Source organism: Glandiceps talaboti, chromosome 16 (assembly GCF_964340395.1).
Source record: "Glandiceps talaboti chromosome 16, keGlaTala1.1, whole genome shotgun sequence".
NCBI classification, from domain to species: domain Eukaryota; kingdom Metazoa; phylum Hemichordata; class Enteropneusta; family Spengelidae; genus Glandiceps; species Glandiceps talaboti.
In genome coordinates, this window is record NC_135564.1 from 10534589 (window position 1) to 10551062 (window position 16474).

The window sequence follows — 16474 nt, forward strand, 5'->3', positions numbered from 1 at the left end:
GTATCCGATAATATTGATCGGTGTTTGTGCTAAGGTTGTGGATTCCCAGTAACAAAAAGGGGACATATGGTAAAACTGATATAGTTTCCAATATATTGTACCATCATTTTGGTGGAGAACCGTGGTAAAATGACAGGGGAACTCAGATAGATTTTATTACCTGCTTACTGCACTTTACAAAAATACTGTTGCTGTTTTGTTAAAAATATTATTGGTTTTGACATCCAATGTACATACAGATCAAGACTAAGTAATGAATGCTCATCTTGTCCTGTAAATCGTAAGATAAAGTAACCTTCACTTCTTATCCCTTGTGTGTAAATCCGTAGTCATCTGCCCTTGTTATCACAAATCCTGATAGTAAAAAAAAACTATTTTAATATTTCATAGTTTTTGCAGGCAGCCCTAGGCACTGATTAGGAATACGTTAGTGGACCTGTACACCTGTACTATGCTTGTAGTGTATTCAACGGAAGTAAAAGTAACAAAATGGGATAATAGATAATATGAAAGGTTATTCTGATGAGGATTGGGACCATGGCAGGACACTAGAAACTAAGAAATCAATGTCCATTGGTCTGGAAGAAATGAATGTATATTGTTTTTGCCAAGGTTTTAAGACTCTGCTATAATGAGATCGTCTTTCCTTCTTCTATAATGTAGCATGTTTACGGAGGTTATGTTACTTTTACGTTTATCTCAAGTCCTACCACGCTTGTATAAGAAAATGTTGGTTATGATTTGAATGTTGGTTATGATTTGAAAATGTGCAAGTAAGCCACACCCCTAGAAGTCGTTATCGAACACTGCTATGTTATGTTAAATTTGCATAATTACATAAAAAATGACATAATTTGCATAATTACATAAAAATTATCACACGCTCACTTCACATACATGTACTTCATGTGTTACATTGTAACTCCTGTCTTCATCTCTGCTGTGTGTGTACATTTACATAATGACTTCATTTGAATATCGTCACAGTTCTGTGCATCCTATATAACCTGATTACAACCCAGTTGTAAATCAAGTTATTTGACATACATTTTCAAACCGTAATTTCCAACGTTTTCACATTCTCCACAGGAGCATAGTATGAGAGATGTAAACGGCATACCACTAATGCCGAAAACAGGCAAGCTATGATGGGAAAGTATTGAAGTTGATATACGCTTAGATTCTACGGCTAATAATGAGAACAAGAAGTGCAATGAATTCTTTGCCTTTTCATGTTCAGACAGTATGCAAAGAATAAATAAGATACAGTAAATGAAATGCCAATCTGTATATATTTGACATGTATGTCGTTTCAATTTTTTGTTTCTATGGGTAAAGGATACAGCCTTGATACTAAAACTGAGTTTTGATATGTGGGGCAAGTCATAAAAATAATATACGCTCAACATTAAAAAAGAAAAAAATCCGGGGTGATGTGAAGCTATTATAAGGTTGCCACTGATTGGAAAAAATACATATACTTTATCATTCATTAACAATACAGACAACAGATGTGCTTGCTTCCTCTGTTTTCTAATGAACCTTATTAAGTGCATCACGTTATCTGGGAAAACCCATCTGATGTATGATTTTATTACCGGGAAAACTGGCAGCATCTCCATAAATGAATAATCAGACGCCGTAAGCATGTGATATCCATTTATGAATGCGTATACTTGAGAAGAGACTTTCCAGCATCATCATGATGTGTTTAATAAACTAAGTGTGAAATTATAGTTGGTTGTAAATACATCAGAAACATTGAAGGGTCACCCAAAAAACTGTGTGTATTATACACATTTTATGTTTCCCCAAGAACAATTTAGAGAGATAAGAAACTGGCTTCCCACAGACCACTCATTACAAAGACAAACAATACCACACTCCTGCCGACAAGCAGGCACTGTATGTGCACACACTCGTCACCATGGGGAACCATGCAAACAGATCTCAAATTCTTGCTCTCATTAATTTGTATGTGTCAAAATCTGAGCCAGCTATTTGATGACATAAAATACCTTCCTTGTTCCAAGGATGCTGTGCAGGTGTGTGTCTGTGCCTGTGTATCTGTTGGAGTGGGATGGTATTGTTTATATTTGAGATTAGTGGTCTGTGGGAAGCATGTTTCTTAGCTATCTAAATTGTTCTTGGGAAACATAATGTTTACTTACACAGTCTTTCAGCAACCCTTCCATATTTCTACTGTAGAAAGTCAAAACAGTAACTTACAATTGACATGACGTTGTTTTCAAATGAAAATGCAACTTTTATATGTTGTGTTTGCATCTACTATTTACACGGAGGTGAGAAAAGCACATGAAAATATAAGAATCGGTAAAATTGGGTAAAATCGGTCATTCTTATTTTATCGTTTGAAAAACACAGTATTGATGAGCTCTGAGTCACTACAATATACCGTCATTGTAATTTTGATCCAGTGTTATTTTACACAGCAGAAAACTGTTTATATCAAATTTTTACATTCCTATAGCTGGCTTAACATTCAAGTGTGTGTCTGTCAAACTGGATAAAATTGTTAGATTTGAATTCGGAAAATACAGAACACTGAGTCACTATGCCGGACTTGAGAATGGGATAAACAAAAATTAGTTTTATTAGTGCCTGGTGAGTCATTGCCTGTGATTAAACACCACTGTGATGTTCAGGACTTGGATATTCACTTGTCAGTTTGTGTCATTTTAACCCAAGAATATAGTTGTAAGCTGTTTTCATTGATGTTTTATCACAGTGATCACGCCGAGAAATATCAGTATTCATAGTACCATTTTATTGCATGTACTTCACATTTATAGTGTGATATGCTTATTGTCCAAATATTGTAAAGAATTTTTATTAATAATAATAAGTTTATTACCACAAATAATCGCAAAAGTTTACAATGGAAATTGATGTAGTTTCACAGATAACATATACATTAAAAGAAAACCACACAAAATAATCAAAATGTTGGTGATTTTATGTGGGACTGTACTATCTACAAATTTTTGCATCCATAGATAATATACTATATACATGGAACTAGAGTGTCATTTTTTTTTCGTATAGACAACCAACAATATATTCACTGAAAATTGTTAAAATACCAATAATTAGATAATGTACATTGTACATGTTAATAAGGGGTTGATTGTATCCTGAAATAGTGCAGTAACATGTTGAAATCATGATTGCATTAGGGGTGCTGAGTTTTGGATGCGGACCCAAAAATCAATTTGGTTGGATTTTTTTGTACCACAATACACGTACGTGTACAGCAGCACAAATGAATTAACCCACTGTTCATTGTGTACGATATTAATATGATTACCAGAAATAACAAAATTTATCTAACACAACAGTTTTAAGAAACATTCCAGTTGCAGCTAGTGTTGCTCTAAGTCTAAAGAAATAACATAAAAAAAATAAATGATTGTATATAAGATAGCATCTCAGTATAAAAAGTATAACTGGTAGTTGTGTTGATGAATCTCAAACATGTTGGGTCAAGGGTCAATAGTGTAAGGGTTGAAAGGTCATAGGATTGTTACTTTCCAAGTGTACATCCAACAATAGCAAGATGTATCGTACATGCTACTCTATAAGAAAGAATAAGCTGTGAACACTTGTCTACTCATGATGAAGAAAGGTTTCTCCTTTGTGTTTAGTTGCCTAGCAACACCCACATCCTCCATCAATCTCTGATGTATTTCCATGGCAATTTGAAATGTTTAGGTTTTGTATTCATCACTGTGTATTGATTGAGTGGAATTTTTGGAATCACAACGTTTAGCTGTGATTGCTGTAAAAAAAAAATGTGGAAAATGATACTTTTGTCAATGTGCCAATTATGCCTTGTCATCTCGATGAATTAATATATTTAGAGAGAGCGAGAGAGAGTGATTTTAGTTGTAAGGAATTAGGGTGTTGTAATGGATTGCAACGCGACTTCAAGATGGGAGATAATTTCAACTGTCTTTTGGAATCAGTCTAGAGAGATTTCAGTTGAAGCAAAGAGATTGACAGATTGTAGCGTGATTTCACGACAGACGATAATTTTTGTCAGACTTTTCGTAGACGATATTATTTGATGCCCAGAAGGAAAACCTTGTAAAGCATATCACATAACTATCAGGTTCACTTTTGGCTTTAGAAAATGTTACATGGTATTTAAAATTTGCCAGGAAATCAATAGCTGTACCCGATAGACTGCGATGATTAATCCAGTGTATACATGTATATAATGATCAACATGTACTGCCATTTTTTGCAGGCAAACATAAATATTTGAGATCGCATCATGTAACATATAATATATATATGAGTCTAAGAATTACTGGATTTCAATGAGAATAGGCAGTGATATATTCTTTATGAATTCTTGTAATCTACGTTTGTTTGCTTTATTAATCTTTATGGGCAGTCCACTTCCAGAGGACCTTGACCGATGAAAATCTCTACAAATTATTCACAGGCAGGTGATTAGTCGAAAGATGATTTACTACACAGGTTACTATGACCTTCGTGTTCAATTCCTGATTGTTCAGTTGTGGTTTTGCAAACATTTTTACATGTCTTGCCTTGATAATTAACCCCCCCCCCCCCCCCCCGAAAAAAAACCACCCCAAAAAACCATCTCCCCCCCCCCATCTCTGCAATTAAAGGTACAAAATCTCATGAAATTATAGTTTACCATCCTATACAATATACACATCATGTATATTATGTGTCTGTGTATGTGTATGTGTATGCGTGTGTCTGTGTGTGTGTGTGTGTCTGTCTGTCTGTCTGTCTCTGTCTGTCTGTCTGTCTCTGTCTGTCTGTCTGTCTGTCTGTGTTTATGTGTGTGTGTGATTCTCCATCCCTGTACTAGTAAGTAGTAATAGAAAAAAGTGGCAGATGTTGAGATAATATGAACATGTCAGTCTATGAAATGATGGAATCGTGCATACTAAAAAGCTATTTATGTGTTTATTTGATGTATTCAGGCAATCTTTGTCAATCGGTACTGGCAACATTTTCTGCTGTTAATCTAAGTTTTATCATCGATTAATTCAATGAATAGAAAAAAACTTTTATTTCTAGAGTCGAGAAAGAGGATTTTATATGAAACAAAGCGAAAGCATGATAATTTTGAGACTCGGTATATGCACCTTCATATTTTAACAATGCATGAGAAGTTTTTGCCCGAAGCATACATATGTACAAATTGTGTTCCGGTGTTTAGGCATGTTGCTATACAAGAAATACACGTTGTGAATTCAAAATATTTTCAGGATAATTGCTAAGTGTCGATGTTTTGTGACTACAATGCATTTGTACCAGCCTCCCAACAGTGTAGATTATTTTAAGTTCACGAGTGAAATTTCTATTGACTGTCAAAAGATTTGTTGAAAGTGAATCCCGATTTTTTACTGACGTACGATGGGTTTTTATTTGAATCTCTTCAATGGCTTCCTTTCAGAAAACGTATCATTTACAATGAAGCTGTTTTAATGTACAAAGTCCAGAATAGCCTGGCTCCAAATTATCTGAATGATTTTAGAGGCATTCGAGAAGTGCACACTCGTAACACACGTGCAGCAGACAGAGATGAACTTTACATCCCAAAACATGGAACACAGTTTTTTAGGAAGAGTTTTTTATATAATGGTGTTAAAACCTGGAATGATTTAAGTATTGATATCAAATCATGCTCCACTCTTCAGTCTTTTAAACGTAAATGTAAATGTCATCTTTTAGAAAACAGTTAGTTTAGTAGTCGCCTGGCTGTTCTTCTGGCTTTTGCCATTTTACTCACCCTTGTATTTGTTTTAATGGTTTAGTATTTTTAATGTATATATTGTATATTTTTATCTCAACACTGTGAGAAGAGCCTTTGGCTCAACAGTCTATCGAGTTTAAATAAAGTCTAATAATAATAATAATAATAATAATAATAATAATAATAATAATAATAATTCAATTTTGGGATTTGCTTTCAATAAATTTTTTGACTCTGTGAATAGAAATTTTAACTTGTAACTATGAACCCAGAGTCCAAACATTCATTCCTGTACAAATGTATTTTACATGTAGTTTATGTTGCACAATTGTACTACATGTATAAAGCACATTTGTCGGATGAGAATTTTGTTACTCAGAAAGAAGACGATCAAAAAATGATAATGTTTTGTGAGGTCATTTATACAGCCTTCCTCTACAGTGTTAACTCTTCTATACAGATTTATACGGGTTTATTCTGCAAAACCGCACTAAACGTGTTCGCGAAAGAGGAGAAACTCGTGACTGCAGAATAAGAAGATTTTCCCGTTTAATAAGCTCCTTTCAATCTCGGCGATTATATTCACAGGGATTCATAGACTTTGAGTAGATCAGTCAATCAGAGCTAGTGAAGTATTTATTGTCGAGAAATATTCCTAGGAAAGTACAAGTGATCACAGGAAATAGAATGAAAGGTTTTCGTAATAGGAAGTGTGTAGAGTAGGGTTAGAGATTTTGACTTGAAATAGGATTGACATGATGAAGACTATGTGCTATTGTTGTATTTGGATTGCATATGAGTGACAGTGTTACTTCATTTTGTGAGTGACAGCATTAGTTCATGGTGTAATTTTTGGTTATAGTGACAGCTGTAGCATATCTGTAGTCTAATCTGTACGGTATACCTTGATGATATGCAAATTAGTTTGTAGCGGACATATTTGTTTTTGTTTTCTGTCCAAAATTCATAAGTCATGACTAATTCCCAATTCCCAACTAAATGAAGAAAAAGCTTGGAGAACAATAACATTGTTATAGACGTGCCAGGTTAATTTAGAAAAGAATACAGGAAATCATGGCAATTGTGAATGTTTTGACCCATAGATTGTATGTTGAGTATCAGTGTGCCCTTTAATCATAGCCAAATTTTGTTGTTGTGAGTCAAAATGAGAAAAACTGGCATTTCGAGTCACCACATAGTAAGAAATAGTAAGGGAACATCAAATTTTGGTGCGTCACTTGAAAATGTGTGCGTCAGTGGCATATGATATTGGCTAAGGGGGCAGACTGTTGAGCATTGCAAAGCCAATTATGTAAACGTGTGTTTTCATGACTAGAACAACCATGGTATAAATGCAGTTAATTCTGTTTGGACATATTCAACATTTTCATTTTTATGGACTATATCTTTAGTTCTCATTTTGATGTGTCTGTTCCTTTCCATCTTCTTACAGGTTGCTGGTAGAAAGGGCTTCCCACATGTCATTTACGCTCGCTTGTGGCGATGGCCAGACCTTCACAAGAATGAACTCAAACATATGAAATTTTGCCAGTATGCGTTTGACTTGAAGTGTGACAGTGTATGTGTCAATCCTTACCACTATGAACGTGTCGTTTCTCCTGGCATTGGTAAGTATTTGCGTAAACCAAGTTTGGGTGAGAGGTTCATAAAAGCTGAAAATCCTCTAATTTTGAACAAAAACAACTGAAATTTCTGACCAGCTTTGCACTTATGCTGAAGTTTTCAAGGAAATTAGCCATCAGGTCTGCATTTTAGACACAATGAGAATGCATTGTATCACGCCTTGACTTAACTCAGTGATAGGCTGGCTTTATATGGTATCGTTATGATTTACACCTCCACTCACACATTAGAGACCACATTGGCATCCAGATTTCCTCTGTGCTATGATATCATCACTAGAGGTTTACCTATAATTTAATTTGAAACCCTTGCAGGAAATCCCTAAAATGGTCAAACACATGTCAAGTGCAGTAGGCCTACTTTGCTAGATTTCAAAGTTGGGTAAATTACCAAGGTGCAATTTAAGCACCCAAAGTCATATGTAAGTTGATAGTAGTAATCAATACAAGTGTACTAAAGACAGAAATAAGTTTCTAACAATACAAGTATACTCAAGGCAGAAATATGCCTGGTCTTTTCCTCTAAAAAGTTCTAGAACACCGTGTACATACTGTATTACCACAAAGTAGATCCATTAGTGGAGGGAGGTGTGTGAAAGTTATGTCAATTGAAATCAATCACCACAGTTCTCCACAAGGCTAGTTTCATGCTTGAAATACAGCTCAAGGAGGAACACCGATGTTTTGGGTTTTCCTGGGTTGTAATATTTGGACAGTCAACAAAGTCAGCCAAAGTTGACACACTGCCAAATACAACAAAAGAGTGTTTGAATAACAGATCTGAGTGTTCTGTGCTTGTATTTGGTAACTGAACTCCAACAATGGGAACTGGCAGGATATAGACTTTACCGAGAGGCCAGTCACCTTTGTAATGCAGTCATGACCCAGACATGTCAAAACAAGCACAAATCATGTTTGCTAAACAAGACAGCTTGACCTATTTCAGCAGATGTTATCTAAACATAAACAGCAGCATTCATCACTTTTGACATAGAGGGCAGTATCAAAGTTCTTGAATGGGTTTGATGACCATGGATATTCTAAAGTTTTACAAAGTGATTCGAACAGAAAAATTTATCTTGAAATTATTACAACTTTTGCAATATTTTTCAGTGATGAAACAAAATCTTGTAGAAAATTGTTGGGAATTCATGAACTTTGAGCATATAATTTGTTTTCTTGAACAGAGTAACCCTAAAAGTATAAAGAATATTGCTGAGATAAATTCTACATTATGGGCAACTGCACAATCAATGTGACGTACATATGACTTTGAAATTCATCAACTCACACTTTATACTCTGTTTGTGTTTCAGATTTGTCTGGGTTGACGTTACATCAAACAGGTAGGTGATAACATAACCATTCTTCAGGTTTATGCATGTATATGGTGTGTATATGTTAGACTTTTGCTATAGTCCCCTGAAGGATTTTGTACGAGCCAATGTCAGACTAGGATAAAACTTTAGGTGTGACAAACAGCTGTCTGGCAGAGCTATAGAAAAAGTTAGTTAAGAACAAGAGAATAATCTTGTGTAGTATCATAGAGTAGGGTCTATGGTTGTATGTGTCTCCACTGGTAAAATAGTAGTACTGAAATGATAACATGGGATTCAAATCAAACATTGGCTTGTAAACACATGTTTTACTATGTGATACTGGTAAATGTAGATCTTAATAGTTCATTGAAAATAAAATTAGGAGTTCCATATACTTGGTGATTAAAGTGTATGTATATGTAAAGAATTGTATGTAATAGTGTATCATGTCTTTGTATTGACAGTTGGTCAAGCAGATAATCATGAAATCGAGTCAAGGCTCGAAATTAACGGTAGTCCCATGTCCACAGACTACCAATTCTGGTCATTGGGCTACCATAATTTGTAGCCGTTAGCCCACTCGGGCTACAATGTACCATTGGTTATGCAATGATTTAAAGGATGGAAGATTTATGGATATGAAAGTATTTTAATAATACACATATTTCCAATAGCGGAACTCTGTTTTCAGTTCAGGAATATGAGACTATTGGTCACCATCCTTGGGCTACCACTTTCTGAAATTGGTAGCCCACTGGGATTACCATAGAAAAAAGTTCATTTCAAGCCCTGTGACTGAAATTGGAAGAAGGTGCCATTTTGACCACTTCCAAATGATAAACTCTTTAGGTTAAAGGTTAAAGGTCAATGTCACCGTTGTAGTGCCCAAAGTTCAAGTATAAATGAGAAAGACAGGAAACTAATGGTATGTATTTTGTATTTTAATGATTTTAAAGAAAATGTTGGTAAAATCAGTCATGTTGCGAGTTTAATGTAGTGTTCATGTGGCGAATTTTGATGGTTTTTCCAACTGCAGATGACAAGAGTTTTGTTCTTCTGTAACATTGTTATAACTTTAATAGTGTAGAGGCTATCTGTGACTCGAATCTCAAGATCTCTCTTCACTCCATCTAGCCCAATGAAAAATCATGAACAGATATCTGTTCATGCAAATGAGTAAACCCCCAACAGTGGTAGAATGATGTGAACGGTGTATCCTGATCTGACAAATGTACCATATTTAAACATTTTGTAACTGGGCAGAATTCTGTGATTGATTAACAAAGACATTGGGATGTTAACAAGTGTGTGGGAATTTGAAATTTCATCTGGGTACTACAGTAGCCGCTCAGTCTGGATGCCAACATGGTTTGGAGGTGTAAATGGTAACGATACTGTATAGGAACTAGAGTAGCAGCCTCTAGACAACGTTGTTTGATAGATACATATTTTTAGTGACAGACCCCACTGTGTTCATCCTGACTAATGTCATCAAAGTTCCAGTTTTAACCATGCAATGCTCAGTAGGCACTTTTTAACAAATGGTGCATCAAAGACAAAATATTCTGAAAATAGACAAATCCAAGATCATAAAAAACAATATATGTCTTTGTGATAGAAAAGGAATAGTCACACAGCTGATTTCATTGAAAATGAACTTGAAATTTTGTCAAACGAAGCAGTGTCCACTACCAAGAGTCTTACTGCCTAATATGAAGGTAACTAAATTTCACAACTATATCCAGTGTGCCCTCTAATGATTGCCAAATTTTGTTGTTGTGGGTCAGTATGATGAAAACTTGCATTTCTTGTGAGTCACCACCCCACATAGTAAGAGACAGGGGAACACCAAATTTTGGTGCATCACTACAATTGTGTACGTCACTAGAATTGTGTACGTCAGTAGCATGTCAAAGTGGCTTAGAGGGCACACTGACTATATCCCATCCATTCCTCACCCGCTGCCTCCTCTAAATGTGACTGCATTCCCAAATGTACTGCTGAAAAACATATTATTGAGAAGTTTATCTGTTTGTGATTCGACTTGAAAAGAAATTTGAGTGTATTTCTGCTAAAACAACATAGGAAACCCAAACCCATGCCATTTTATGCTTCTCTGCATCTTTAGAAAAACACTACAAAAGAGTCACCTATACTGGTGATGTCATTCTCTGCAGGCTACCTAAACAAAACTCTCTGTGACAAAACATAAATGCAATATGCCTTCAGGATCTGTAAATCAACACAGACAGTGTAAGACACCAGGATGTTGAAATGTGAACAAATTGGTATGTGAATTACAAAGAACAGACTACATACTGATGTATACACAATTCTAAAAAAACCCAGACCCCCACGGTTTAGTGCTGCTATGATGAATCAAGTTTTTTTGGCCTAAGTTTCGGCAAAAGATGAGGGAAAATCCAGTACAATGCACTCTTTAACACTAATACATGTCATGATTTGATGTAGACTGTAAATATGTCATGTTGTTCAGCCATATCAGGCTTGTGAGTGCTGACTGACTGATAGCGTAGCATGAATGTCGTATTTGCTGACTAGATTGGACCAGCCGTAGAAAACTTTACACAGACTCAGAGAAATATGAGACTTTTTATTAACCATATGGCATAGTTGTTATGGCTTCCAGTTGGTCAACTTGTCCAGTTCTCCAGTGACTTTACCAGGGTTCCAACCATTGTTTTTTTTTAACTCGGTAATTGGTTAAATCTATTTGAAACCCCAGTCATTTTACCAGCGTTCCCTACTAGTGTCTTTGTTAAGGGTGGTAATTAGATCAAATCTACTTTAGTTTCTCTGCAGGGTTCCCTACCAGTATTTTTGTTAAGGGTGGTAAGTCGATAAAATCTACCTGAGTTCTCTAGTCATTTTACCAGGGTTCCCTACATTGTACCAGTATTTTTGTTAAGGGTGGTAAGTAGGTAAAATCTACCTGAGTTCCCCAGTCATTTTACCAAGTTCCCTACCAGTGTTTTTGTTAAGAATGGTAAGTACATGTAGGTAAAATCTACTTGACTTTCCCAGTCATTTTACCAGGGTTCCCTACCAGTATTTTTGTTAAAGATGGCAAGTAGATAAAAAATCTTGCGGTCATTTTGACAGTGTGTCCTTTAGTTAATTAATTAAACAATATTTAATCTTGATGTGTTATAACAGTTAATAATGGCTCATTTCAGCATAACTCAAACATCGTGACAGGGAAATACATCTCACTGGTAGGACGGGGATGGATTGGTTGGCAATCAGTTTATCATCAAATCAAATATCAATCTACTATTTTGACAACTACATCATGTATATACAGAACAACTACCTGTCATTCAATGCAAACATTATGAAATATGATGACATTTGAAATTATTTTTTTGCCTCAAGCAAGTTTTTCTTTACACTCATTATGGCATGTATCAAATATGCGATTTATGAAATGAAAACTTGATTTGTATGTATTACTTGTTTAAATATTAATACTTGTAATTACATTTCTCATTCCACATGTAATATAATATTGACCAGCATATATGGAAATCTCAAGATAATATTTCAGTCAAAATGGTGTCTGATTGGCTGTCTTTAACTTTAAGACTACAGTTTTGTATTTTTGTATAGTTCTGTAAGACTGTATTCAATTTTAAGCTTGGGGGAGGGGGAGGGGGGAGGGGGCTATTAGAATGGGCTGTGTCCATCAGTCCATCTGTGCATGTGTGCATTTGTCTGTTCGCAAGACATCAGGTCTCTGACATACAATTTCCAATGCCATTTAAACCTGGCACAGATGTGAGTTGACATATCATATGGGACTTATGCACATCACTTTGTTCCACAGCATATGCAAATATGCCCAAATGGTGCCCATATCTGTGTTAAAATCAATATTTATTAAATGCATGTAATACAATAAATACATAGAGATTCCATTCCAAGTGTCTACCCCATATTATCAGGTGTGATCTTTCTTTCACGACCTTGATGTTTGACCTTGACCGTGACCTTCAGGATCAGTTACCATTAATCAAACCATTTCTTGCCTATTGTGCTATCTGTACCCCAGTTTGTGGAATGAAAGTGTGATCAATTTCTTTCAAATCTTGTCCAAAGGTGAAACACAACAAGGAACATACACATATGGATATTTTGCTGCATACATGATGTATATCACTTCTTAGTGAATGGTCATGTTTCATGTTAAAAATCCAATATGTGTACATGTAGTGTAAGAACAAAAACATACACTTTATGTACTTTATCTGTCCCAATATTACCAGGTATTGATTTTCTGTCAGTGTCCGTCTATTTCACTCTGACCTTTACTTTGTGTAAAAATTTAACGACAAAAATCCAATTCATCCATTAGTCACATACATGTAGAAGTAAAGTATTTTAGGTCAAGGTGACTGTGTTTTCTATGAAGATGTGTACCACTTTATAAGAGACAAAGGTGTACCAATGCATTACAGCTCACATGGGCATGTATATTGATAATAAAGCCTCCCTTCCACTCCCCTATGCCCCTTCCCCTCCCCACCCCACCCCACCCTTCTTTTACAATATCTTTATTGTAAAAAAAACAATGAAAAAGATCCCTTCATACAAACAGAAAACTAGAGTACACACAAAACATTGATGGCAGAAATCTGTAGGAAGGAAAACCTTGATCTTTGTGAATTAACTGCTCGTGATTTGCCGGCGGCTAAAAAATGACATTTGACATGAGAATGGGGAAACGACAGTTTGCTTTGATTGTTAAGGAGATGTTTGTTGTATTTTGCTAGGATCTATATCATATAGAAATGCAATCGGAAACCACATCTGCTTCTGGCAGCTTACATGGTAAATTGTCATGTTTTTAAAAGTCTTGATGTAGGATTTCATCATAGGTTGATTGTCTGCTTTTTGTGTTACTAGTCGCATGTGAAAAAATGATACTGACACGGAAGCTTTTCTCTAATTTTTTTAAATATTTTTTTTTTTTTTACAAATATTCTGTTGAAAGAAAAGGAAGTAATTTCTTTATGTATGAAATATAGGGCAAAGTTTATATCAACACGAACCAAATCAGTGTGCAATGTTTATCTTCCTCTCTTAGTCTTTTCATATTAATAAAGTGTTATATGTGTTACCAAGTACTCCCTCTGTACCAGCAAAAGTACTATATAATATTGTATCTGAATGATAGCCATGGATCTACCAAATCCTTGCCAAAGTGCCAGAAGAATGCAAGCAAAAATATTAACCAGTGTCTGCATACAGAATTAGCCACATGTCTACAGAGTGCTAGCCACATGTCTACTAAGTGCTACAGAGTGCTAGCCACATGTCTACTAAGTGCTAGCCACATGTCTACGGAGTGCTAGCCACATGTCTACAGAGTGCTAGCCACATGTCTGCTAAGTGCTAGCCACATGTCTACTAAGTGCTAGCCACATGTCTACGGAGTGCTACAGAGTGCTAGCCACATGTCTACTAAGCGCTAGCCACATGTCTACTAAGTGCTAGCCACATGTTTACGGAGTGCTAACCACATGTCTACAGAGTGCTAGCCACATGTCTGCTAAGTGCTAGCCACATGTCTACTAAGTGCTCGCCATATTTCTGCGTGGTGGTAGTGCACGTTACCTAAAGAGAATTCTAATAAAAATTGAGGAAGAAAACATTTTACATCATGAGAAATTTGGGGCTGTGAATTGCTGAACATGTTCATCGCTTATACATTGCAAATTTAAATAGATATATTGCTCCATGCTGTAATACAATCACTATCGTTTTAGGAATGTCTTAGAATCTAAGGTATTTTCGTCTTTTATTATTGTATTATAATATAATATATTATCTGATATTCTTATACTTTTGGACAATTCTCGATACCTGCAGGAGTTTTTTACCTCATGCCCAGAGCATCATAATAGAACAAGAAGATCAACTTAGTTTCCCCGCACCCTATAGGCTATAGTAATGCATGTGAAGCATATGAAGCGAAAGTTATGTTGTCGACCAAGAAATTGAATGTTTGTTATTTTTATGTTGCACCTAGCAGTAATACTCTAGTTCAGGTACCAAGAATTTAAATGTCGAAACTAGTCCTTCAACTGTAAGGTCCACATATGCTTGTGGCATTCATATCGCACATATGGACCTGTACACTGAACTTTCAAAATAGTGTAACTATTTCGAACTTATGTTGGTCAGTGATGCCTTGATGTTCACTACAGCATTTACGATAATCTTGCTAACAGACCCACAGTTACATTGCATGGTTTGATGTTACCAAAATGATAACTTACATGAGCAATATCACGCAAGATCAAAAACAGACAAAGACATGGCATTGGCCTGGCAATCAAATGCTTGCAGATGATATTTTGACTGTCCAAGGTTAGCGAGAATTTTGACTTGCCACTGCGGCAAAAAACTTACAAAAAATTTTCACCATATCACATGTCCTTCGCATTTGCAAGTGTGGTGTTTGCAAGCTTAGGATAGTCGATGGCTCAGTAAATTTCAGTAAATAGAATATTCCTGATGTTGTTGACTATGCAGCAAACCCCCCCCCCCCCCCCCCCCCCTCAAAAAAAATAAAAATGTACAAATTTCTCTTTATACACCTTTAATTAGTAACGATAGTGTAATAAGATATATCACCATGTCAAATGATAAACTCAAAGAGAGTTAAAATACAGTAAGACATCCACAAGCTGCAATCTTTCACCTCTTCATGTCCCTGTCTCCAATGTAGTGTAGAGATTTGTCATCTATCAATCTCACGTTTTGAATAATTTAAACCATGTTACATCAAATGTGCGTATGTATGACGTAAAGTAACTCTGCTACTGTCTTTGTATTTGCTATTCAACTGACAAAAGATTGACCACATGAAGCAAATGAAGTCGCCAAAAATAAATGATATTTTTGTGAGATTTTGATCTAGAATAATGAGCTGAAACTTGTGAACAGCTGGTATTAATGCTAGCATACAGATTCTTAGTGCATCGATCTTTTATTTGAAAACTGCCTGAAGGCATAAACCTATAATGTGGTGAGATCAGAAAGTGTGCTAACTTTGCTATCTATGTATCAGTGATGGACTTGTCTGGAACAGCACAGACTATGAAATCCCCAGTTGCTGTGAATTTAATAAATACTCAAAATCTTTTTACACAGAATGGTTCAAATCCTTCTGATTATGTGAATTACAAGTCTTCTAGTTGTTGGTGTTACTTTGTATATGCATCAGTGTAGTACACACTTCACAGTAACTGGAACTTTCCAGTAATTTTTACCCATTGAAAAAATATACCAAATCTTCTGATTAGATGGATGACATGACTTGTTTACTAGTTGTTAATGGTTGTGTTTACACTGGATTGATGTCCCTATGTAAACAAGTGTTGTTTGCCATGGTAAAGTGTGATTAAATCACTTGCCTCTTATCGTGGACACTGTTGCCAGAGTTTGAGCCCTAATTTGGGTTCCATAAAATTCGCCATATTTTAAGAAAGAGAAATATTGTTCAGTTTGACTCTACTGAACAACACAGGTTTACCCCGGGCACTCTGGTTTTCTCTCCTGCACTAACACTGTACCCATTGTCAAAGGCCAGGCCCCACTGGACTTCTTGGGAAATAAGCATTTATCTCTGTAAAGAACTATCCAGTGGTTATAAGACCTGATTACTTATTTTTCACCAAATTGCAAATTTGACTACAGTTTGACATACTTGTATGTGATTTTCA

At 35.6% G+C, this 16474-nt stretch overlaps 1 protein-coding gene across 1 annotated transcript in view; it reads left to right on the forward strand.

Annotated features, from left to right (window-relative positions):
• The window catches only part of LOC144447055 (mothers against decapentaplegic homolog 4-like), a 69017-nt gene that overhangs the window by 26714 nt on the left and 25829 nt on the right, over positions 1-16474 (forward strand). Inside the window, exons 2-3 of the mRNA XM_078136936.1 lie at positions 7215-7389; positions 8721-8750. Coding sequence (XP_077993062.1) covers positions 7215-7389; positions 8721-8750 — 205 coding nt within the window. The remainder of the gene's footprint in view (positions 1-7214; positions 7390-8720; positions 8751-16474) is intronic.